Genomic DNA, 25,326 nt, shown 5'->3' with positions numbered 1-25,326 from the left:
CTGTGATCCATGGGTACAAGGATACAATCCAAAATTAGCATTTTGACTTAATTTCGTGTGTATTTATTCATTCAAGTGTGGTAATATGCAAAATAATATTCAGTTCGGTAATGGCACTCTGTCTGGATGCTGCTCTCTGTACATGGTTTGGATGTGTGCACGCAGAAAACAAATTGAGTTTCCTTTTGTGTTTCCTTGTGCTTTAAATTTTTTTTAAATCGTTTAAATGCTTAATTAAATTTCTTAATAGGAAACACTTATTCTCTATTAACTACGACTTTTCCCTCAATAAATTCCTAATTTGCTGCTTATTAATCGTGAGTAAGGTAGTTGTTAAATTTAGGTATTGGGTAGGATTAAGGATGTAGAATAGGGTCATGCAGAATGAGGCATTAATTTGTGCTTAATTAGTATTAATAAATGGCTAAAATTCTAATAATTATTCATGCTTAATAAGCAACAAGTCAAAAGACCCTAAAATAAAGTGTTACCAAATGTTTTTTGTGTGACTTCTTAAGTTTCTGCAATGGCATGAGGCTGGGCTCTAATTGCAGTCTTTATTTTTAAAGTGTGGTATTCAACAGATCTGCCTGTTGACAGCATGTTGCAGCTGGTGTCTTGGTGGTGACACAATAACCGGAAGCTGACTTTTCCGATGCCTGCAGTGATGGTTGTGGACTTAAAGGACAAACAAACCCCACAACCCTGAACATCAGTGGCTCAGCTGTCAACACCGTTGAGTCCTTTAAGTGCGCCCTTAAGAGGGAAGCAAACAGTGATACTGTTATAAGGAAGAATCAAAAGAAGATGGATTTCAAGTGACAACTGAAGAAATTCATTCTGCCACAAGTTTCTACTCAATAGTCTGCAGGTGCACTTCCTTCATAACAGTTTGGTGCAGGTCAATCAGTCACTGCACAGGAATACACTGACAGTTCAGCACTTCACTTCAAAGTTGCTGCTGTAATTATGCTTGTTCTGCTTCCCTTCTAACTGATTGTCATTTTAAAACGTCTCTGTTAAGTATGGTAACCCTCATTCCCTGAAGGAGGGAACGGAGACGTCATGTCGGTGACCGACGAATTGGGATATCACTTCGATAGACCAATGTACTTCGAGTGTAAACTAAACTATGGAGCCCCGCACATGACATGTAAGAAAAAAAGAAAAAAATACAAAAATAAAATTGTGCACACGATTAACTTATTCGTTCCCTCAATGTACTAAAACGTGCACACGATTACTATTACGTTCCCTTGATTTACTATTGCATTCCCTCAATTTGCTAAATTGTTCCCTCAGTCTACTCACATGATTACTATTGAGTTCCCTCGATTTACTATTTTGTTCACTCGATTTAGCAAATTGAGGGAACGAATTAGTAAATTGTGCCCACAATTTATAAATCGAGTGAACAAAATAGTAAATCGAGGGAACGCAATAGTAATTGTGTGAGTAGATTAAGGGAACAAATTAGTAAATCGTGCACACGATTTAGCCTAATATTTTTTCCTGCCTGTTGTGTGAGGGGCTCCGTACTAAACAAGCCAATGCACATTGGCATGCAATTATTGCCTCCAGCTGCTGCCGATCACAGCATGACTATAAAAAGGCAGAATGTGCAATGCATACCAGGTTTTCGCTGAGAAGCCGAGCCGGTGACCCATCCAGCCCAGTCCTTCGCCAAAGGAGTTTTCGGAAGCAAATACACATATAGCATCCTTTTCGGTGCATATTGAGAAATTGGAGGTGTTTGTAATCCTCTTTGGAAGGCAGAAGTCTGCTGGGGAAATGCAGGCTTTAAGGTTATACCGTGGTGCCACTGGTACGCTCATTGAAGAGGGTCCAGCGCATTCCGTGGTTCACTCAAGTGATGGTCCCCAGAGGGTTGGTTCCCTGTGGGGTTTGCCACCACCGTAACCCTCAAACCACCCATGCTACTGCTGGAAATGGTTCTCGCCTGTCGGCCGCCACCGCTGAAGCACCGTATAGCCAACACCTAAAGCTTCCAGGAGCACATTGAACTCGTAGCTCACTGTAGACACTTGGATGGAACAGAAGGATGTTGTTACTCGGTTCCGAAGCGAAAGGCTGGTATGCATTGCATATACTACTTTATTATACTCATGCTGTGATCAGCGGCAGCTGGAGGCAATAATTGCATGCCAATGTGCATTGGCTCATTTAGTTTACACTCTAAGTAGTTTGTTTTAATGAAGCGATATCCCAATTCGTCGACCACTGACGTGACGTCGAGAGTGACCAACTGAAAGGCTGAACTGACATTGATGTGTGATTTGCATCATGATTTTTTAAATATATATTAATGGTCTCATATTTTGTTATTATTATTTAACAGAATATTAGTTATAATATTAGGTAACAGAAATCTGCACAATATATCACAATATCTTTAACAATTTACACTACCATTCAAAGGTTTGGGGTTGATAGATTTTGAATAAACAATTTGTAGAAAGTGTCTTATGCTTAACAAGGCCGCAGTATAAAGTAAAAATAGTAATAATGTGAAGAATTTTTGCAATTTAAAATAACTGTTTTTTTTGTTTTTTTAGTATATTTAAAAATGTAATTTATTTCTTTGATGCTGAAGCTGAAGCATTCACTGAGTATGAATTAACTCATACACTACTAAAGCTGCAGCTGGTCTAGTTTTAAAGAATATAAAAGTGTGGTTTCTGCTCCACTAGCAGGACAAATCAGAATAGGAAAGTAATTATTCTTTCCAGACAGGTTTTCCAAACACTCTCACCATCGGGCCATTCACTCAATGTTCTTTAATGTCTTTCTAGATGGATGTGTTTAACCATTGCTCTGAGTTCTTTTGCAGCATCTTGCACATAAAGCATTCAAGTTAAAAGACGTTTAAGAACATGCCTCTAGACCTTGCTTTATTCAGATTTGGCAAGTTAGCATTGTCCAATTAATCTGCTGGTTAATGCTGTAATTAAACCAATTGGTACCAAAAAAAGATATTGATTTGTCTTCTTATTAAATGAAATTATGTTTTCTGTTTTGACAACATTGGAAGAAACATACAAATCACAAAATTTTTTATTATAAAACAGTACGTAGAAGTTTTATCATTTGTAGGGTCTCCTAAAGGGATTGTTCATTCTGAAATGCCAAGAAAACATTTTGTTTGTTTTGGTACATACGATGAAATACAATAGTTGTCTTTATACAGGTTTGGAATGACATGAGTAAATGGTAACCAAATTTTAATTTTGCAGTAAACTAAATGTGTAGAACAGTGTTAATTTTGACACGGAATTTTAATTTAGTTTTAGTCTTAGTCTTTTGACTATAATTCTTTTTAGTTTTAGTCAAGTTTTAGTCATCTGATTTGTTTTAATTTTAGTCTTATTTTAGTCGACTAAAATTGCTTGGTATTTTAGTCGACTAAAATAAGACTAAAATCAATAACAGGTTTACTAGACAATTTTTTACAGCTGGTATAGGAAACAAACTTAAACAAAATATATAAAACACAAATTCAACTTTATTTCAACACAACTGTGTCTTTATTTCGATTCAAAAGCTTTTATGCAGCAACAAACACTGTCATGATAATGTAAACAATAACTAGCTGCCAATTGACCATCAATAAAAGAAAAATAACGTTAGGTCCAGGACCTTAAAGCTTACAGCTGAGCTGAACAATAAGTGCATACATTTAAAGTAAATTGGGTGGATAAAAAAAGTAACAAGATTTTATAAGGTATTCATTTGTCTAGCAATATTGTATGTTTTAAATACTACAATATTGCTAGATTTGTATGTATAATGATAGGATGTGAACATTCATGTTTCACATGACTAATATAGAAATATGTGTGATATTGTCAACAAGTAGAACATTATAAAATATACTAAACATTAGTATTAATCAAATGTATTTATCATGATATTACATATTAGTATTGTGCTCGCATCTAATTTGAAGAAGGGACTATTTTACAGTACTTTTCGGTTCGCAATATTTAATGCTACAACATCTACGCACTGCACTATTCCAATTTTGCTTAGCTCAATAAACAAAAGAACATCGTTGTAAAATTACATTTGAGAAAATGTCTGGGTGGCTCGTCTGTAAATGTCTTTTCAAATTGGTTGTGTTCTTGACACGAATGAGCGCTCTGCGTGCTTTACACTTTGTTTTGTTTTGTTCGTCGTCAAACGTGAAGTGAGCTGTGGACATTTTGTCGCTCTTTTAGACAGTAGGGACTTTAAGCAACAGCTGCGAATGGAACGGCTACAGCGACCGGAAGTTGGCCGTCACACCGCTGTAGCCAAGAACGTAAAAGTCACTAAGCAACGGTAAAACAGAACAGCGCAACGCAGCATTAATTCATTTATAGAGGTCCAAAAAATATATAATTTAAAAAAGCAAGAGAAGGATTGCTTTTGGCGTTAAATGACAATCTTTTGTCAGAAGAGGAGTTTTTAATATTGTATGATGTAAATAAGTCTAAAAACATAACATTTATTTACCTAACCTCTCACGTTGTAGCGACTCCTGCAAATCAGCTGTTCTCCCGTAGTAGACCGTTAAATTAGAACGTCACAAAGTAGCAGTTAAATTCGCGCAGGCGCAATACAACGCCAGAATGGCGTTGCCGTTCCACCAGAGGCTTAAAGTCCCTATCACCTCTTCGAATGCCGACTTCCCGGGAGCTCATAAAAACTGAAAACCTTCGCTTCACGTCTCAATGAGTCAGGCTCTGATTGGTTCTCTTCTCTCATGCAGTCTGTTCTGTTTTGCCGGTTCTTTTGCTCATTCCTCGCATCTCTCCCGTCTGCTGATTTGATTTTCGTCACAGTCTATTTTTGTCTCGTCCTTTATTCGTTGACGATAATGTCAATCAATTTAGTCATAGTTTTAGTCTCCATCAGTGCCTTCTATTTTAGTTTTCGTTTCGTTTTCGTCGGCAAAAATATATTCGTGACGAAAATAATGACGAAAATATTTAGTCAACGAAATTAACACTGGTGTAGAATAAGCTAAAATTAGTCTAGAACATAACAAACTTCACCTTACACCCTTAAAGCTGCAGTAGGTAACTTTTGACGCTCTAGTGGTTAATAAACAGAACCGCTTGCGTCTTGCAGAAGAACATCGTAGCCGGAACTACTTCTCTCTGTTTATGTCTTTGAAGAATCACAAAGGTACTGGGTTACTCCGCCGCGGTACCCCTGAAGCAATCTAAAATAGTCCGAATATAAACACTTATTATAGGTGCACCCTAGTGATTCAGGACAAGCCAAAAACACGGTTTGGAAAATGGATTCATGGTGTACTCGCTTATTATATAAATTTTTCTACATTTTGAACACAAAAAAAGTTACGGACCGCAGCTCTGATTGGTTATTTTTTGCCGGGAGCGATGGAGTTTCTGCAAATGGCAATAGGACCACTGGGAGGAGCCAGAGGAGCTTGATTTTTTTCACAGATTATCTGTCTCATATTCTACTGTCAGGACATAATGACAGGTTTAATAAATATGTAAAAAATATTTTTTTACAAAAGTTCCCTATAGCACCTTTAAATCCAGCCTGAATGTGATAGTTAAAGGCCTGGGATGTCTTATTTTAAAGTTGAAGCTGAAAGTGTGAAAAAATCCCATGCTGAGTTTCTTTCCACTGTGGATTTATTTTGGACTGAGTGCAATACTTCTCTCTTTTTTTCATTTTCCTTTCCCTTCCCTCTTTTTTTCCCCTGGATGGAGAGGCTGGAATTAAAGACTCTGAGTTCAAAGGGATTTTTTTCCCTTACAGGAGATAGATTAAAATGCTTATTCTTGAAGTTTTCATGTGGTTTCTCTGCCTGTCTGTCCTCTTTCTGTCTCTCGTTCATTCTCTGACTTTATTTCACCTTGAACTCCATATAAACAACATCCAGAGCCCATTAAATATCTCGGAGGATTATCCTTTTCTGTCTCTTTTGTCTTACTGCTTGTTTGCTTGTCTGATTCTCATTTCCAGCCCTAAAAGCTCTTCCATATTGAAGTCGGAGTATAGGCTGTTCAGCTCCTAATGGTTGCTCCTTTTTCACCTTGAGTCTGTGTATGCATACATGCATTAGCCTGTGAAAGTGTCCAGTAATCAGAATGAACCCGGTTGCTGAAATGTCGACAAAAGAGCTCTATATATTTAAATGTGGACAGTCACCCATGACTGGACTTTATTGACATTACATGGTGGCTCATGCATTTAAACACTGAGCTCTGTTTGAAGATTACTGTAAGCTTTGGCCACCTTTTTAGAGGTCTGCCACTGAATCAGGATTTGGTGTGGAGAAACTGTAAATATACATTAACAGACATCTTATTCATAATGACATTTTTCCCCCGACTTCATCATCATCTTTGTCATTGAGTTGTTAGAACATCATTTTATTCTTAGATTCATTTAAATGATTGAGTTTTAGTTGAAGTAGTGCTGAAAGAGCCAGCTAACAGCAGCCTTGCAGTGTGTGTGTTCCCAATGGTATCTTTCCACCCAGAGTTTTCACCACGTTTTATGGTTATATAATGGAAATTATAACTTCATCATAAAAGTACTATAAGCAGAGACTCTTGTACTATGTAGTTAAAAGGATAGTTCACTCAAAAATGTCAGCAATTACTAACCTTTCTGTCATTCAAAACCTGTATGACTTTCTTTCTTGTAAAATAGAGAAGTTTTGTAGACAGGAAAAGTGCTTGTTGCTTTTTGCCGTGCAATTTCAATGAATGAGGACTGTAAAGCCTCTGAAAGCACCATAAAAGTGCTGTTAAAGAATTAATTTCTCACAACTTGCACACTACTTAGACAACTAAATGAACTACATAAAGTCATGTTCAAGTGAAGACAGCAATAAATAAATGTTGATTTTAAGTTGTTATGACTGTAGGGCTGTATCACATTAACTATAACTGCATACTGCTTGTTTATTGGTTTAAAACACCTACTGTATTTCAAATAAATGATTATTATTATTATTTATTTATTTATTTATTTATTTATTTTTTTTTTTTTTTTTTTCCAAACTAAAATGTCAATATCCTATTTTGCTATAGCTGTTATGCATAATGAAAGTAGATTCCCAGTGAAATATTGAACTGTTTTCTATGGACATTATATTTTATAATACAGTCAGAACTTTCCCAGAACTGTTTTGCTATTTAAACTTAAAAAGCCATAAAATAGCCTTTTTTACATTTTAATTACACACACACACACACACACATGTTTGTTCTTGTGAAAAATGGGGACATCCCATAGGCGTAATGGTTTTTATACAGTACAAACTGTATATTCTATGGCCCTACACCAACCCTACACCTAGCCCTAACCCTCACAGAAAACTGTGCCTTTTTACTTTCTCTAATTCTGTATGATTTCTAAGCGTTTTGAAAAAAAATATATATATTTTATATAATATATATTGCTTCAGTTTATACATATTATATTATATTATATTATATTATATTATATTATATTATTTGAATTAATGTTGATACGTGTACTCTACTTTTAGAAAAGTTCTTTCAGTAACGGAAAGGTTCTGACAGACAGGATTGTGATTTTATTCAGACTTTCTGCAGGGTCTCATGGTGTGGCACATCTAGTTGTGGCGGTGACACTTCTGTTAGGTGACTAAAGTCTGGAGCTCTTAGTGCTTTAAAAAAATTTGCCTCATATGAAAGTGTGATTGTGTCATGTGTGTGAAAATTTGAAAGTGCTATTGATGTTTCTCGCAAGAAAGCTATTGAACATAGACTATCGAGGAACATGAAAGCCCACTCTCCCTTCTTTCCTTATTCATTTTGTTGTGTTTTTCTTCGGCGAGTTATTTTTTCCTGTCCTTGAGAGAGAAAAAAATATCAGTTCAAAAAGGGGCAAAAGCTTCACATAATGTAAGTGGACGTGTGCATGTTCATTTTTCATTGTGTCCAGAGATTTATTGATTTGTGCACGTGTGCTGAAAGGAGTAATTATCATGTTGCCCTCTCGGCGATCAGACCATCCAGAACTAAAATAATTCAATCCTCATGTGCTTTCATTAGTACTTACTTTACCTTGCACAGGTTTACTAATAAGCGAATTGATTTGTTACAGGTCACCCTGAGATCAGAAGGGAAATGAAAACACAAGTGGGTAATCTTGTTCACCGTTCTTAAATGTTTTTGTGTGTCTCTTTTGGTTTCAGAGCAATTACACTGGACAATCAGCTTGTAGTTTTGGGGACGTCAGCAGCAGATGCGGGCCGGTATTATGTAGAGGCCGTTAATGAACGTAACGGAGAAAACAAAACCAGCCCTTCCATTTACCTGAGTGTAGCAAGTAAGTTTCTACAGCATGTGTGTGTGTGTGTGTGTGTGTGTGTACACACGTTACATATAAATAGCTCAAAAGTTGCTGAATAATGCTTTTAATAAGATGAATAAACTTTGTTAAATGACTGAACAGATCTTTAATGACGATCTTTAATGCATTCAACTAGCGACTAAAAGTCATTAAACTCCACAATTCACATATTTGTTTGAATGCATATAAATATATATTCAGATTTTAATCAACTACTGATCGTTAAGCATTATATGTTTGTTAATGACTTAACAATGAAAGCTATTTAATCTGCTAATGAGTCAGATGTTCTTTGGAATTAATGCAGATCCGTTGTGGGATAACTTATCTCTGCTGTATGAAAACGTTTGTGATATTAAGAACGTTATTAGTTAAATGTCACAGCTGATGTACTAAACAGGCCTATCAGGGACTTTATGATGGAAAATATTATGCAATTACATGGATTTGTAGGCTGTCAATGTCTGTATAATGCAAAATTATAAGAGTTGTTGTATTATTCTGGGTTCATATGGTCTGTGATTAAAACTGTGATGTGAAATGGTCATTTTTTATGTTGTTCTCATTGAGATTTGCTCTCTGGGACAAAATATCGACTTTTTTTAAAGTGGATGTGCTTTTAAATTAAACACATTGACCCTCCCTTTCACCTTTCACATTTTCAAACATCTCATTTCTCTGTACTGTCATTATGCGCCAGAAACACTCGTGTAGCTTGTGTTATGTGGCACATTTTGTACTTTGCTTTTTAAAGGACATTAATTTAGCCTTTCCACTGGGAGTGAAGGAGAAAGCTGTTTATGCTCCTAATTAAAGCCAGATTTTTTTCATACCTTTCTGTTTATACAGCCAGTTACTTCAAAAGTAGAGTGATATAAATGTACCATGGAGAAGACCTTTATAAATCTCATTTCAAATGAATGTAAAATGTAAGGAACAAAAGGCAATGGAAAGTGTTCATGTGAAAATACTCTCTTTAAGTCATTAGTTCCTTCGCAGTGTTTTAGGGGACAGGAGGTTCACGACTGTCAGTCAAATCCACCACTGGAGAAATGTCATTTTTCCTAATCAAAAATTTAAAGGAAAGGAGATGTTGAGAGTAGTTTAAAGGATCTGAAACTCCAAAAACAAGAGTGTTGAGTTGAATGAATATGACAAGGACATAAGAAGGGGAAAGAACAAAGAGACGAGGAGTAGAGAGCTGACAGCAGGAGGGATTTTAAACCAAAAAAATCACTGCTTTTTAATTGATTCATTAGAATTATTTTTATGTCCTTCTGTGCTGACCTTTATGAAGTTTATGAGCATTTTAGGGGTTTTTGTTTGTATTTCTGGTTATTTGTCCATGCTGAGCTTTTTGGAGCGGCTGCTATATTAAAATTTCAACAGGAACACAGCAGGACTTACACAAACCAGAAAGTACTTCCAGTGCCTCCTGTGTGATGTGTTTGTTGATATTGAGGTTCGGTTTGTGTTTTACAATTTGTGGTTGAGATAGATAACACAGCATAGGATTCAATGTTTGGAAGGCAATTAATGTTAATAAAAACAGAATTACACTTAGCTTAGTAAATGCAGCACCGAATCTCTCGAGGTGATTTGTCTTTATTGCAGTAATAGAAGATGCATACAAGGTTTCTGATTTATAATAAAATACATAAAACACTATCATTCAAAAGTTGTCAAACAGTGGCACCAATAATATATATGTTGTTTTTTAAGCATAAGATACTTATTTCAGAAACATTCAAAAATGAATGGTATTCGGTCTCAGAAACCTTGCACTCTAATATCGGTGATGTATTACAGCATGGATATATATATATAACAGCTGAATATTAGCACATAGATACTGCTTTTGCTATTAACAGACACAGCATACTCACATATCAGCAAATATCAACATTAATACTAATAGTCTGAGACATGTCCCAACAGTGTTCATATGAAACTCTACTGGATATGAGACAGGGGTCATCATACAGTCGGGATGTTAAAACACCGAAGCTTGTGGTTATGACATCATAGTGTCACTGTGACAGAGCACAACCAAATTGATGTAACCATGGAAATGAAGGCTAGCATGTCATTTCTTTGACTCTTTTCTGTGAGTTTAAGTATGTGGTTTGTGTGTGACTCATCTCTCGGCTTGTTGACTGTGGTGATGGAGAGAGGGCAGGCATCCATCTGGACCAGACGACGACATCTGGAAAGAGACAGACACAGAGAGAGTAAAGGGTCTTGTTAATATTTGACGGTGTTCGTATGTAAATTGTGGATTTAGCCCACATATATTTAAATAGTTTAAATAGACACCGAACTTCAGAGATGTTTAGACGTTTATCAATCCTTAAAAGTTTGTGGAATTCTTGGAAATCAAGGGTTGCTATCAGTGCATTTATAGTAAATTGAATTAAATAGGTTGAACACAGTTAACTGGTCTGCCTAATTTGATATTATAACATTTCATTCTGTTCTGTGTTGATTCTGTATTTGATACATCTTTAGATTTTGTTATAATTAAGTCATATAAAGAGTACAGATTACTTTATTTGTTATAAGTCCCATCTGCATTTCATTTAAAATCTTGCCATTTAAAATTAAAAGTTGTTTATTAAAAATAAATTCATAGGGCCTTGTTATTGAAAAAGAAAATGCAATTCATTATTAAATATTTACGAATTCTATTTATTAGACATGCCTTTTATTACTAAACTCTAATAAAAAAATAAAAAATAAGACGGAATCTAAAAATACAAATGAGGTCATTCAAGAGAGAATTAAACCAGACAAGTCATAAATCTGGTTTATACAGCAGGTTATTCGATATACCAAGAGCTGCCCACAGGAAGAGGAAGTGCCTAACTGTAGTTTTTGTTTTTGTTTTCAGCAGCAGGTTGAGCTGGCTTTGGGAGATCTGAGGGCGACTAAATAACTAATATGAGATCCGTGTCAATGATGCGTGAACCCACTTAAACACACATTTAGAAGTATTTTGACTCTTTTTGTCTCTTGTTCTTTCTGTTTACATCGTTTGTTAGTGCTTGCATGCCAGATGTTGATTATGCATGGTTTGAAACTAAATTCATCAGACGCTTGTCCCTGGTGTCATATGCATTTTTAATTGTCTCACAGAATCTCTGTTCCTGCCTCTCTGTATCTCTAGAGATACCACCTTTTTTGTCTCTCCTTCTCCTAATTTCAGGCTTCTTCCTCTCTCTGAATTTTACCACAACATGGCCACATGCACAATGCAATGTTTTAGACTGACAGTCATATGTAAATGTGAGAGTTATTGTTTTGTGCTTGTACACACTATAATCAGTATTTTTGTTGTTTTTTCTGTTTCTAAAGGAATTGTACTTCAGTCAGTAAAATGTTTCATTGTTTTGAAAGTCCAATGCTCACAAAGGCTGCATTTATTTGATCATAAATACATAGCTTAAACAATAGCTTAAAATCATTAAAAATGGTAATTTATTACCATGATGGCAAATCAGAATTTTTCTTTAGCCTTCACTGTCACATGATCCAGAAATAATTGTTGTTCCACGATAAATATTTCTTTTTTATATCACATAATATTTTTGTCACAACACATTTTTTTTTTTAGGATTCTTTGACGAATAAAAAGCTCAAAAGAGCAGAATTTATTTGAAATGAGCTTCTTTTTAAACATTATGGTCACCTTTTTTTTTTCGTCACTTTTAATTTATTTCTATTTTTATAACTTTTTTTTTTCTTTATCCAAATTTGAATGTTTTCTTACCTGACTGGCAGACTGAATTTTTTTTAATGTTAGTGCTAATGTTATCTCTCTGAGAACATTGCAAATTTCATCATTTATCACCGAAACCTTTCACATGTCGTCACTAACTGTGAAGACTAATCCAGTCGCATTTATTATTGTCCTAAACATTTAATCCTCAAGATTAAAACATATCCAGATCAGGATTGACACATCTGGATAATTACATACTCATTAATCTTTAGATGAGATTTGTGGCCAACAGTTATTTACAACCATCTCATCTGGATCTGGTGTTTGATATATTGCTTCAGCCACAGTGTTTTTAAAAGGATCTTTTTTATGTTTTGGATTAATACAGCCCTGCTTTTCCGTTTCAATCAAATCAAATCACATCAGATGAATTTATTTGATGAAATGCAGGCTTGCTGTGATGGTGAGTGATGGGGGATGTTTTAGGTGTTCGAAGTATACTAACATCAGAAGCAAGCAGCAAAGCTTTATGTTGTTGCTGATCATGCATGAATGCACAAATCAAATCTGGGCACATAAACATGTCTCAAAAGGCAGCATGTTATTTCTATTAACTGATTGCATAATAAAAACCATCAAGTATATGCAATTAAATTCATTATATTTCATAAAGTGCATTGTGTTCTGAAATTCACCACTAGTGAAAATGCATCTATTTTGCATTCTTTTCAAATGAACAAAGATTTAAGCTGCACATGATCTAACCTGCAATTAAACATTTTGTGAAGAAAATGTCAGGTACTCCACAAGTTTCTGCAAAACCCGATGATCCATTTCATTTTTCCAGCATTTTTTGAAAAACACCTGACCTTTACAAAGAGGTTAAAACATTGTCAATGTCACAAATTTGATTAGTGACCTATAATAGTGCAAAATCTAAAATATTTCTTCATTTAAATCGTAACGTCTAATTGTTTTAACATTTTCAAACTTCCAGACCCTTGTTTATATCCAGGTTTAAATGAAAAGAAATATCAGATTATCAATATAGACCTTTACTGTTTTATATATATTTATATAAAAATTGCTTTCTATATGCATTATTGTGCTTTTGCAATCTGTTGTAAGTTGTGATAGTTTTAGTAATATAATACATTATATTACTTTCATGTTCATACTTTTTTTGAGTGTGCATTAAAAATGTATACTCATATGCATTAAAATGAGTGTGTATTAAATACGCAGTTAGTGCCAATTTCACCAAGCATGTACTGGATTATAAAAGCACATTATGTATAAAGTCTCATTTGAAGTGGTGCCAAACATATCATACAGTATATAGTTGGTTACCTTCAAGTATTTTGTTAGCTATTTCAGCGTATTGCATCTTTATGTCTGCCTGCCTTTGAGTGTATGTCAGAATATTCTCAATAAAAGGAGATGACTTTGCTGTTGCTTTAGAAGGTGAAGTTTAAAAGACATTCATTCTGTCGTTTCTCTTCAGGAGATCTACTGTATGTCAGTATCTATCACAGTCACTTTTAAACAACCTCCCTCATCACTGGAAAGTTTCCTCCCAGTTTGTCTGTTGTGGATTGTTATTTGTTTTCCAACTTATGACAAGATTCATTACATTTCAGATTGATTTGCAGCATTTAAAATCATGTTTTGAATTCTCTTCTGGGATAAGAGGATGGAAATACTGACATTAGTCGATCTGATTCGGATACGCTTAGCAGTGAAACAAATAGTGGCATGAAATAAATAATCAGCAATATCCAAATTATTTTAATTTTATGGACAAAGCAATTTGGAATGATGTGAGAATGATGTGTTATTTTTGGGTGAATGCTCTCTTAATGGAGAGCATTTATTGAATATCGGTCACATTAGCAAAATTTGGATGAAACTTTGACATTTGGACTCAATTGGGCTTGGGTTTGAAATGACTCAGTTTCGACTGCATAAAAACACTTTACACTTTAACTAATGTTTATTTTTGCAGCAGCAATGTTATATTCTTGATATATCTGTTATGAGTTATGATTATTTCTTCATCCCTAGTTCACTCAGTATGTCCAGTCATAAGTCACAATTAGCAGTTGGACATATTCTTGTTTCACACCAGTGAGCTGTTAATTATTTTGTATGTTTGACAAGCTATAATAGAATTGATGCTAGCGGGTGTGTTCATTTTTGTGTCATCTTCCCGCTCCTCTCCTCCGCGTCTACATGTGTTGTCATGTATCAAAGTCCATCCTTGAAGACATTTACTCACCTCGTTTCAACATGAAGGTTTTTTTTCCCCGTCATTTTCAATTACAGGCACAAGGCTGTGTTGATTCGGTGTGTGTGTCCGTCCGTCTGTTTGTGTGCGACCTCTGCGGGGTCTTGTCTATGCCAGTTAGAACAAGCGGGCCAAAATTTTATCTCGCAATGGCAGCCGACTCGCACAACATGAGCCAAAGTCTCCTTCATGAGAATTAACAAAATCATTAGAGATAAAGAAAGAGTGGGGGGAAGGAGAGAGAGACTCATTAACACCCGAGTAGTTTACTGAAAGCTCTTCCTCGCTCTGTATTGTCTAATAAAGATGTTTGGGTATTTTTCTCTGTTCATATTGATTGTAAGTGTGTGTTTTTGGGCCTGGGTGATACAGTTGTTGTAATGTCCACTGTAGACATACCAGCTCTGCTAATAACCTACTTAGCTGCTTTGCTGCATACTGTCTACATAGGCAGCTGCCTTCTTAAAGGTCCCCTGAAATGCTTTGAAACGCAGCGTTATTCTATGTGTTGACATATTTAACTGAAACAAGAAGACAGGGCGGGACATATCAAGCAACCCTTTTTTAAATAGCCACTAGCGTTTGTTTATTCCACAGCTTGGCTTGACCGTTCAGAGACATTGAGCTCTGTAAAGCCGCATTTGACATCCACAATCACATCCATATTGCTATAAAATATAGCAATTCAAATAGGTCCAATACATTTTGTGATCTGCGCCGACGCGCACATGATCCGCTCTGTGCTATTGTGCCTCTGGACCGGAGCAGAGTTTGTGAGGTGTGTTGGTTAGAGTGACACAGCGCAAAACTAAACTCAATGGAAAGCATATGAATTGTTCCCTGTCTGTGCACTACATGCCATTCATCATACAGAAAATATTAATAAATGTAATGACCTATTACAGCCGTGGCTTCAGCGTGTTTTTATAGCATAGGGGGCGGGTGCTTGGGATTCTAGAGAGCATTTGATTGGACAGAAGATTTACCGTATTTTTCGGACTATAAGTCGCACCTGAGTATAAGTCGCATCAGTCCAAAAATAGGTCATGATGAGGAAAAAAACATATATAAGTCGCACTGGACTATAAGTCGTATTTACTTAGAACCAAGAACCAAAAGAAAACATTACCGTCTTTAGCCGCGAGAGGGCGCTCTATGCTGTTCTGTGGTAGACTACAGGAGCACTGTGCAGCATAGAGCGCTCTTCGCGGCTGGAGACGGTAATGTTTTCTCTTGGTTCATGTCTCTTAGTTCATTTCTCTTGGTTTATTTCAAATTAATTTTGATAAATAAGTCGCACCTGACTATAAGTCGCAGGACCAGCCAAACTATGAAAAAAAGTGTGACTTATAGTCCAGAAAATACGGTAATGAGAAGATGAAGTGCGATGTGATGTCATGAAAATCTTTGATCCATTTTAGAGTGAGAGACTGTATGTTTTGAATGCTTATATCTCCTAAATGCGAATTTTGTAATTGTTTTGGGACACATCAGCTTATTCATATAACCTTAAGGCATATTAATACTAAAAGCTAAAAAAACGTACATTTTGATTTCATGGGGACTTTGAGGGAACCAAAATGGAATCTGATAAGTGACTGATTTAGGAAGCAGAATATTTTTAAGCTCAGTGCTTTAAAGGGTCAGTTTATCCAAAAATTAAAATTAGTCCATAAATGACTCACCCTGAAGTCATCCTAGGTGTATATGACTTTCTTCTTTCAGACGAATTCAGTTGAAGTTATTTTAGAAATTGTCTTTGATCTTTCAAGCTGTTTGATGCAACTCAGCAGATGTTCTCATTGTGTGTGTGTGTGTGGGGGGGGGGGTTTAAAGACCCCATGGAATAAAAAATTGACTTGTGTGGCTTTTAGTCCCTGCCTTTTAGCTTTGCCAACTGTATGCTAATGTAGCCTACACCTATAGAAGTTGACAAAAATAAATTTTAACCATTATCTGGATTTATTTTTACCTCACACTGAGTGTCAAGTCTGAGACAATTTGTATCCCATATTAAACTCCATTGGGCCTCAGCCCTGAAGGTCTCCCATATGTGTGCGCAATATGTGAGTAAAGATCTTTATAGTAGCATTCATATCACTTCCTTTACGATGTGTTTTTTGACCAGAATGCTTTGAATGTGTCTGATTTGATGTGGTCTTGAGTCAAGCTGCCTATGAGTCACTCCTGCAGCTAGAGAGTAAACTGGATTAATTCATGTCTGTCAGTCTGATTCGTAGTAGCAGCATCCTGAGCCTCTGTAATCCATGTTCAGTACTCTGGATTTATGCTTTGATAATCGTAATGAACATTATCCAGAAGTAGTTTTTGATAAAAAATTTTTAAAAAACCTACTTATATTCATATAACATATTTTTTTTTGTTTAAAAGTATAGTCTCTGGTTTTTAATTAGGTGTACTGTATATTCAAATATTAATACAGCAACATATACTATAGAGGCCATCAAATTTTTTTGAGCATCGTCCAAATTGCTGGAGGTGGCTGGCACCTTTTTTCAAAAATGCTTGCAGGGAAAGAGTTATGCCACCGGATGTTGTTTATAATTGGCTTGAGTGAATAAGTTAAAGGGATAGTTCACACTAAAATAAAAATTCTGTAATTTACTCTTGGTGATTCCAAATCTGTACGAGTTTCTTCTGCTGAACACAAATGAAGATATTTTGAAGAATGTTGGTAACCAAACAGTTGACGGTAGCCATTGACTTCCTTAATATGGGGGAAAAAATACTATGGAGGTCACTAGCTACTGTTAACTGTTTGGTTACCAACATTTTGGTTTGTATCTACTAGAGGGTTAATACATGATGACTTTATTTTCATTTTTTGGCTGCATTATTCCTTTAATAAGCAATTGATGTGAATGAGTGAGTTAAGAAGTGATTGAGTAAGAGATTCACTGAGTAAATAAGGGAACAAAATGTGTAAGTGAATGAACAAGTAAATGAATTAATACATAAGTGAACGCTAAATGAGTCCCCAAATGAGCATGACACTTAAATTGCCCGCTGTTGTTTCTAACTTTAAAAGCTCTCATCTGTTGTTTACTCACTTGATATGACTCTGAGTAACAGATTTCATGACCCAATTACCCGAGTTTAACCGCACTACTTTAAACAGCTCGGAGAGACTGAGATATCTTCAGATCTCAGATCACACTAACCTTCATGGACACACAGCTGTAATGAGTTTGACTGGAGGACAGTTTGAACACGTGGAGTTGCTGAAGGTAGATCTGTGGTATCGTATTAAGAGCCCCTCAGAGGCTTGCCTCTTTAATTTGGTCTGCTGTGGCTGGGTGAGTTTGACACTTTTAATTAATTAATGCCGTTACACATCACTTAACATGCACGATAAGAGGTCAGATATGGAAGCACTGCTCATACCGTATAAGTTTCATATCATATCAGCTGTTATACGTTCATATATTTATGCATTAGTAACCTGAGGAAAAATCCCATTTTATCAGTGATGAAACTCTGGACTGTTGTGACCCAGATGCAGGGATAAACTATATTTTGAGACTAAGATGAAGACCATTAAAGGGGGGGTGAAATGCTATTTCATGCATACTGAGTTTTTTACACTGTTAAAGAGTTGGAATCCCATGCTAAACATGGACAAAGTTTCAAAAATTAAGTTGTACGTTTGAAGGAGTATTTCTGTTCCAAAAATACTCCTTCCGGTTTGTCACAAGTTTTGGAAAGTTTTTTTCGAGTATGGCTCTGTGTGACGTTAGATGGAGTGGAATTTCCTTATATGGGTCCTGAGGGCACGTCTGCCAGAAGAGCACGCGCTCCCGTATAGCAGAGCACTGAGAGCACAACAGACTTCACTGATCAGAGCGAGAGCGTCGCGAAATGTCACAAAAGAAGTGTGTTTTTGGTTGCCAGGGCAAGACAACCCTGCACAGATTACCAAAAGAGAAACAGCATTAAGGGACCAGTGGACGGAGTTTATTTTTACAGAGCATCAAAGGAGTTGTGCAAGTGTTTGTGTTTGTTCCCTGCATTTCGAAGATGCTTGTTTTACAAACAAGGCCCAGTTTGACAACAGATTTGCTTATCGTTTATTTCTTAAGGATGATGCAATCCCAACGAAAAAGGGTCACGATCGTGTGTTGGAACCGCAGGCGGTGAGTAAAACTGCTTAAAATATCTCTGCCTCCTTGTTAGTGCGTCCGCCTTCTATGCCTGAGACCCGGGTTCGAGCCCCGCTAGGAGCGAGTCGTTGCTGCTTCTGCTCTCGTTAAGTTTCAGCCTCGGGATCTAATTCTGGATCATAAATAAACGGCTGAATCTGACTGTTAGCCATGGTTTGTTTTGGTTGGTTTTGTCCTTACGGTAATGTCACAGCTTCCAAACGCTCTCAACGCAAAAGCTTACTGGCGCTCATGATTCTTTAGCTCCGCCCACACGTCACGCCTCCAGTCGGTCGTGTTTTTCCGGGAAAAATCGGTACAGACTATCTTTCTCTTATGAATATAATAAAACTAAAGACTTTTTGGAGTTATGAAGGATGCAGTACTACTCTATAGGTACTCAAGATTAACAGGATATTGAGTGAAAACGAGCATTTCACCCCCCTTTAAACATGACCAGACATGCTGTGACTAAAATAACTATAGCCAATAGATTCTGCTTACTGTTCTTTCATCAAACTGTTCTCTAAAGACAACTAACCGGATTGTACACTGGGGACTTGAAATCATGTCCATGCCAATCCAGAACCATGTTAGGATTTTAGACTTGCTTGCCTCTTAATTTTTTCATTGATTGTGAAGTATTTACCTTGAAAAGATTTACTCTGTGTCCTAACCAGATGTGTCAAGTCATTATTCAGTCCTCACCGAGAGCAAACATGTTGCATGAAGGATCAAAATCAGATTTTTGGTATAGGCAGGGGAGTCCAACATAACATGACTAGCAAATAACAAAATATTTGATTTCATAAGAGTTGCACAAAAATCTGATTTTTGTATTGCACATTTTGTTAAAACCATATTATAAAAACTTTACATTTTTAGAAAAGTCTCCATACTTGTTAATATACTATTCTAGTTTATTTATTAATTTAATATTTTCTTTTTAGGTTTAATGGTTTTGTTGTGTACATTTATTTCAGGTTTGGTTTCAACTTCAATGAAAATTTGAAAATGTTGGCTGAAATGAACAAGTGTTTTTTTTTATCAGATATTTATATTTAGCATTGTTGCAGCTTTATTTAAACTACTTTTTTTAACAATCCATTATTATTATTATGGTTTTTTTTTTCGGTTGTGTTGTTTTAATAAATTATTTTATAAACAAATTTAAATTTAAAAAACAATGTGTCTAAAAAATAAAATAAAAAAGATGAATAAAGGCTAGTCACCAACAAAATGTCGCATGTTGTGCAAATCCTCAGTTGGCATTTGCAGCTGGTTAGGACACAGGTAATTACTGCCATTTTGGCCTCATTCATGAAACATGAAACAGATTTCAGTCATTTGCAAAAATGTACAACTTTGTTCTGATTTTGTGTTTCAAAAAATAGCTTAGTTTCACAAGCTATCTGAATGAGGTTCATTGTACGAAATGGTTTCAAAACCCGAAACTAAACTAGAAAGACATGCTTTTTTTTTACTAGGCTCTCAAGCTGAAACTAAACTGAAAGACTGAAACTTCTAGGTAAAGATGTTTCAAGTTTTTCTGATCGAGCAATTTGCCATTCACTGACAGTGTTCAAAGGTGATCTGTGAAGTTCTTTTGGGTCGTACTTCTTAATTAACCGCCGTTCCTCCCGCATTCGTGGCATGATCAAAAGATCTCTGCCGGCAGAACAGGAAGATATGTTAGATTAAAATGAGCCCTGAAAGTATATTAATAGCTAAGTCTGTTAGCACTCTCCAGGGAAATGCTGAGATCCAGCTCTTATGAATTCATCCAGACACCAGGAAGGCTACAAAAATAATTCTCTGGCTTTTAGACTTCTTTTCCTCACCCTTGCCTGCTACGGCCTGGAAGAATAAACTGGATTGAATCTAAGTGTGGGAATTACCTGACAAAAGCGAGAGGCAGCTCTGCTATTTTGTCTGTTGAGGGTAAGTGGAAAAATTACCAGGAATTACACCTAGGGAGTGAACATCCCAGTCTTACTTGCTTGGCCTCTTTTTACCCTCCGTTCTTGTTCATTAAGGGGATTGACACTGGAACTGGAGACGGTCAATAGGTGCTGGTGAGCAAAGGAGAAAGGGAAAGAGATTGCTTTGCAATTTCTGTTTTGTCCCATTTTCTCTTTTTTTATCTCTGTCTTACATGCATCTTTCATAGCGCAATCGTTGCATCGTTCTCTTTCTCAATACCTCGGTCAATCGAACAGAAAGCTGTGTACATTATTACTACTATTAAAATTAGATTTTTTTTTATATAGCTTTGTTTTCAAAGAATGTTCCAGACAAAGTTGTGAGGACTGTAATAGTGTAATCCCCGTGTTTTTGAAAGTTTCTTATGCTCACCAAGGTTGCATTTATATGATCAAATATACTGTAAAAAGTAGCAATTTTGTGAAATAATTAGAATTCAAAATTACATTTTTCGATTTCAATATATTTTATAATGTAACTTTTTCCAGTGATGGCAGTGATGAAGTTTAAAAAAAATATATACAATTTCTTTTTTTAAATAATTCACTGATCTCGTGATTTTGAGTGGTAGTGTATAGGTGCAAATTTGGAGGTGGTACATTATTTATTCATAAAAAATAAAAAATAAATTGATTCAGTTCCATAAATAGTTACGAATAGTTACAGTCAGAATCTGAAATGCTAAGTGCAATCCAAATCAGTATAGTATGTGTGATCAAAATCAGAAACAATATTTGAATCTGATTTAGAACTAGATTCGTTGAAGGAACAATTCACCCTAAAAAATCATTTACTCACCCACATGTTGTAACAAACTTTGTGTGTTCTGCTGTACACAAAACAAGATATATTGTAGAACGTTGTGGTCAAAACAGCATTAAACTTTCATTGTATGGACAAAAGAGTAAAACTCATAACTTGTGAATGTGTTCCAAGTAGAAAGTCTGGTTTGGAATGACATGAGGATAAGAATTTTTTAAAGATTTTTGATGTACTTTCCTTATAAGTGTGTTCTAAATCAGAATCAACAACTACATTTGGACATTGATGTTTTAACCCTTAAATTCAGGATGATGAGAAACATTATCCTTGCTGCTCCATATTTATTTAGATATTCTTGAAGTAATGTTAGAGTTCTTTGACTCCAATGGAGGGAAGGAGGGAAGAATGGAAAGAGACATTGGAAGAGGAAAAGAGAGAGACTGCTGGGGTTCATCTGTTTATAGTGTTTTATCATCTCCTGTTCAATTACAGATGCAGAGATTAAGAGTGACAGATGATCAGAATAACACTCGCCTCCAATCCAAATATTATAAGTAGTCATATGCATATGTGTGGCTTCTGCTCATACATGAACATGGGCTTGTGTTTGAATTATCCCTTTCTCTCTCTCTCTCTTTCTTTGCATGTATCTGTTGCTGCTGGGGTTCCTCTGTCAGTTCCCGATGATGTAAATCTTTCATGACTTGTCTCTCATTCTCACTTCCTCCCTCACGCTCATCCTGTTCTTTTCCTTTCATCCGCTGCTTCTCGTGTCCTTTCTACCCGCCCTCCCCTACTCTTCATTAGCCCTGGCACACCGTCTTCCTCCCTGAAACTTCATCACGCACTTTGTGCTTCGCCCTTGTTCGTGTTTGTAAAGTTTTCAGGAGAAAATGGGTGGGAGAAGAAGCGAGAGGAATGTCACAAAGGAGATTTCTTTAAAATCTCAGTTGTTCCTCATGTCCTCCTTAGAGCAAACTTTTGCTTAAAGTCGAGTTACAATTTTAACACTTGTGTTGCCCGAGACAAAATTTACAGGTTGTAAAAGATTAATTTTGTAATTTCGGCAAAATCTGTTGTCTTGGATCACATAATTAGCTGATGAATTGCCATTGCGATGAATCTTAGCTGGCAGTCTCACAGATTTTGGTTCGCATTCCTCCTGCGACACCCGTCTAATTAATAACCAGTTGGAGCACAGAAATTGATAGTGTGTGCGTAATCACAAACACAATGTGCCCATTTTTGTATGCACATAATATCTGAATGATTTGACAAAAATGTGCAATTTAAAACAGCAAACTGCTGGGAATATTGTATCCCATAATACAGAAAACCAATTTCCAGTGTAAATCAGAGGTGATTTCTAACACCTTTTCGTGACCAAACAGCTGCATTCTTTTTCAGAAACATTTCTTTATAAAATATACATGATCCAAATGATTACTGTGGTCTTTGTAAAGGAATATTTCGCCTCCCAAAAATGAAAATTCTTATATGAAATAAAAAAATATATATATATTTTAGTGGCTGTTTGAATCATGTTGTGTTTTATTGTTTCAGTTTGTAGTATTTTATAATTTAGCCTATATACACTGGGGAAAAAAAAAAAATTAGAACAATTTCCCCTAAGAAAACTGTAAATTTTTCAAACAATTACAAATTGAATTTAACATTAAATTTTGAAGTAGAAATACTGAAATAATGTTTTTACAGTGGTACTCTAATAATCCTTGTCCAATAGTCTTTGAACGAAAAAAATAAAAAAATAATAAATAAATAAAATTACAGTGTTGGGGGGTTACTCTTAATTAACTATAATAAACCTGCCTCAGATGTGCTAAGAGAATCATTAAGGTACCAGAATCATTGATTGCAATCAGAGTCAAAACGAGAATAATTAAATTCCCTTCTTAATTACTGTCCTTGAGCAAGAGACTTGTGTTAGTCCAGAGGACAAGAAGGGAAAACCCACATTGTGACAAGGATGTGTGCTAACAGTAGGCCAGAGCTCACTGTTAAGATATTTCAATACAAATCTACATTAAGAATTCATGTAATGAAGTCATGTGACAACACTATAGCACAGTCTGTTTAGTTTGGAATGTTGATCATTTCATAATGTTTCACTTGCGATGTCTTCAGTTTTGGCAGTGTCAGGAATTTCGGGCTACATTCTGGCAGTGTGACTGCTCTTACAACATCCGTCTAATGTAAAACCAATTAAAGCACAGCAGTTGCCGAGGTTGTCATGTGAGACAGAGAGCAACAGGCACAGTGAGAGGAAGAGACGTTCACTTAAATGTTAATACTAGCTTGACGGGTTGATGGGTGGATGATATATTTGCCTTCTTTCTCATGTTATACTGTATATATGTACACACTAACTGCTGCCAGTATCTTTATTATTTTTATTATTAATAGTTTTAATCTGAAATAATGCATTACATTGATCAAAAGTGATGGTAAAGACGTTTATACAAAAAACAAACAAAACAATACAAAACATTTATTTATTTGAAATAAATGCTGATCTTTTAAACTTTATATCAATTAAAAAATATTAAGCAGCACAACAGTTTTCAATTTTGACAATAAAAAGAATGTTTCACGAGCACCACATCAGTAAATTAGAATGATTTCTTAAGGATCATGTGACACTGAAGACTGGAGTAATGGCTTGAAAAGTCAGCTTTGCATCACAGGAGTAAATTATATTTTAAAACTAGATGAGTAAGGTTTGCGTGAAAACTTTGAAGTTGCTTGAAAAAGCCTTGACTGAACGTTTGAAGCAGTTGTAAAAGCTTGAAGTTTGAAATTTTAGGTAGATTCTGATAGCGTGTTGCTAATCTGATTTAGCACATTGTTAACATAATTTAACATGATGCTAGCTTGATTAGCATGTTGCTAGCATGTTTAGAGCATGATTAGACTGACATTACCATGTTGTTAGCAAGTTTCTAACTTGATAAGCATGTTGCTAGCCTGTTTCTGACATGCTTAACATGTGGTTAACATGTTTTTAGCATGATTAGCATGTTCTAGCATGATTATCATGTTGTTTTTCTGTTCAAATCTTCTTTCACTTGTCTTACTCTGTCACATGTCATATTATCGAGTTGGCTTGTGTGGTTTATTTTTCACACTTCAGAAATGTGATGTGATTTCCAGTGAGGGACCATAGTGAGAGCCGATGGTCCCTAGTTTTTGCAGTGCATTGCAGCATTTTTCAGGGACCAAATAAGATGCACCCTTACGGCACAAAATTTTGACCCCCTTAATGAAATTCTATGGGATTTTGGTGATTTTGGTCTGGTCTTCGAAAATCAGTATAGCAACTAACTTCAGAACAGTCTGAGGGTCTGAGCAGAGTTTGGTGGTTGACTACATTTTGGCTCAGAAGAAGAAGAAGGCAACTTAAATATTCTAATAGAAATAGTTTTTAATTATTTTTGGCCAAATAAATATATCCTTTTGAACAAGTGTATATGTACTGCAAAAGTCTGGGATTTCAATATAAACTCCAATATTTCTCATCATATTCCAAATCATATCAGCTAATCCATCCAGACTTGATTTATAGACAAAATTGGTTATGAGATACAGCTACTTTAAAGTAAGTGAAATACTGTATTTTTGCATTTGATGAATCTTGACACTCATTTCTATGTGTGATATTGATCAAAATGCATCTCTTTGTTTATCTCTGTGGGTGTTTACTCTCATCTGTATAGTCTGCACCTCATTTTGCAGGTTTAAGTGAAAATAGGAAGACAGTAGGTGTGGTGCTTCCATTAAGGGCAGGTCAAGGGTTAGCAAATTCCCATAATTACATGCCACAGGGTGATAACATGACAGCAGGTGTGAAAGAGGGACCAAGAGCAGTGGAGCTAATATAATTTTTTGAGCTTAAAGTTTGAGGATATATTTTGTTTTTTTCCCCCTGATTTATTTCTTTTCTTTTTTTTCCTCTGTCCTCTGTGAACTGATGGGCAGTAAACAAGAGGAATCGTGGTTCCCTTGGTAAGACACTCTAATGA

General features: G+C 35.7%; 2 protein-coding genes across 5 annotated transcripts in view; both read left to right on the top strand.

Annotated features, from left to right (window-relative positions):
• The window catches only part of LOC113109348 (myb-like protein U), a 972,647-nt gene that overhangs the window by 120,546 nt on the left and 826,775 nt on the right, over positions 1–25,326 (top strand). The gene's annotated exons all lie outside the window — the stretch shown is intronic.
• The window catches only part of LOC113109226 (protein sidekick-1-like), a 132,037-nt gene that overhangs the window by 18,722 nt on the left and 87,989 nt on the right, over positions 1–25,326 (top strand). For 3 of the 4 annotated variants that reach the window (XM_026272894.1, XM_026272892.1, XM_026272895.1), the window contains exons 4-5: positions 8,216–8,349; positions 25,283–25,309. In XM_026272894.1, coding sequence (XP_026128679.1) covers positions 8,216–8,349; positions 25,283–25,309 — 161 coding nt within the window. The remainder of the gene's footprint in view (positions 1–8,215; positions 8,350–25,282; positions 25,310–25,326) is intronic. The other variant, XM_026272893.1, reaches the window with a different exon arrangement.

Source organism: Carassius auratus, chromosome 1 (genome assembly GCF_003368295.1).
Source record: "Carassius auratus strain Wakin chromosome 1, ASM336829v1, whole genome shotgun sequence".
Taxonomy (NCBI): Eukaryota; Metazoa; Chordata; class Actinopteri; order Cypriniformes; family Cyprinidae; genus Carassius; species Carassius auratus.
The sequence above is the reverse complement of the archived record's forward strand: the minus strand, read 5'-3'. Positions and strand labels throughout refer to the sequence as shown.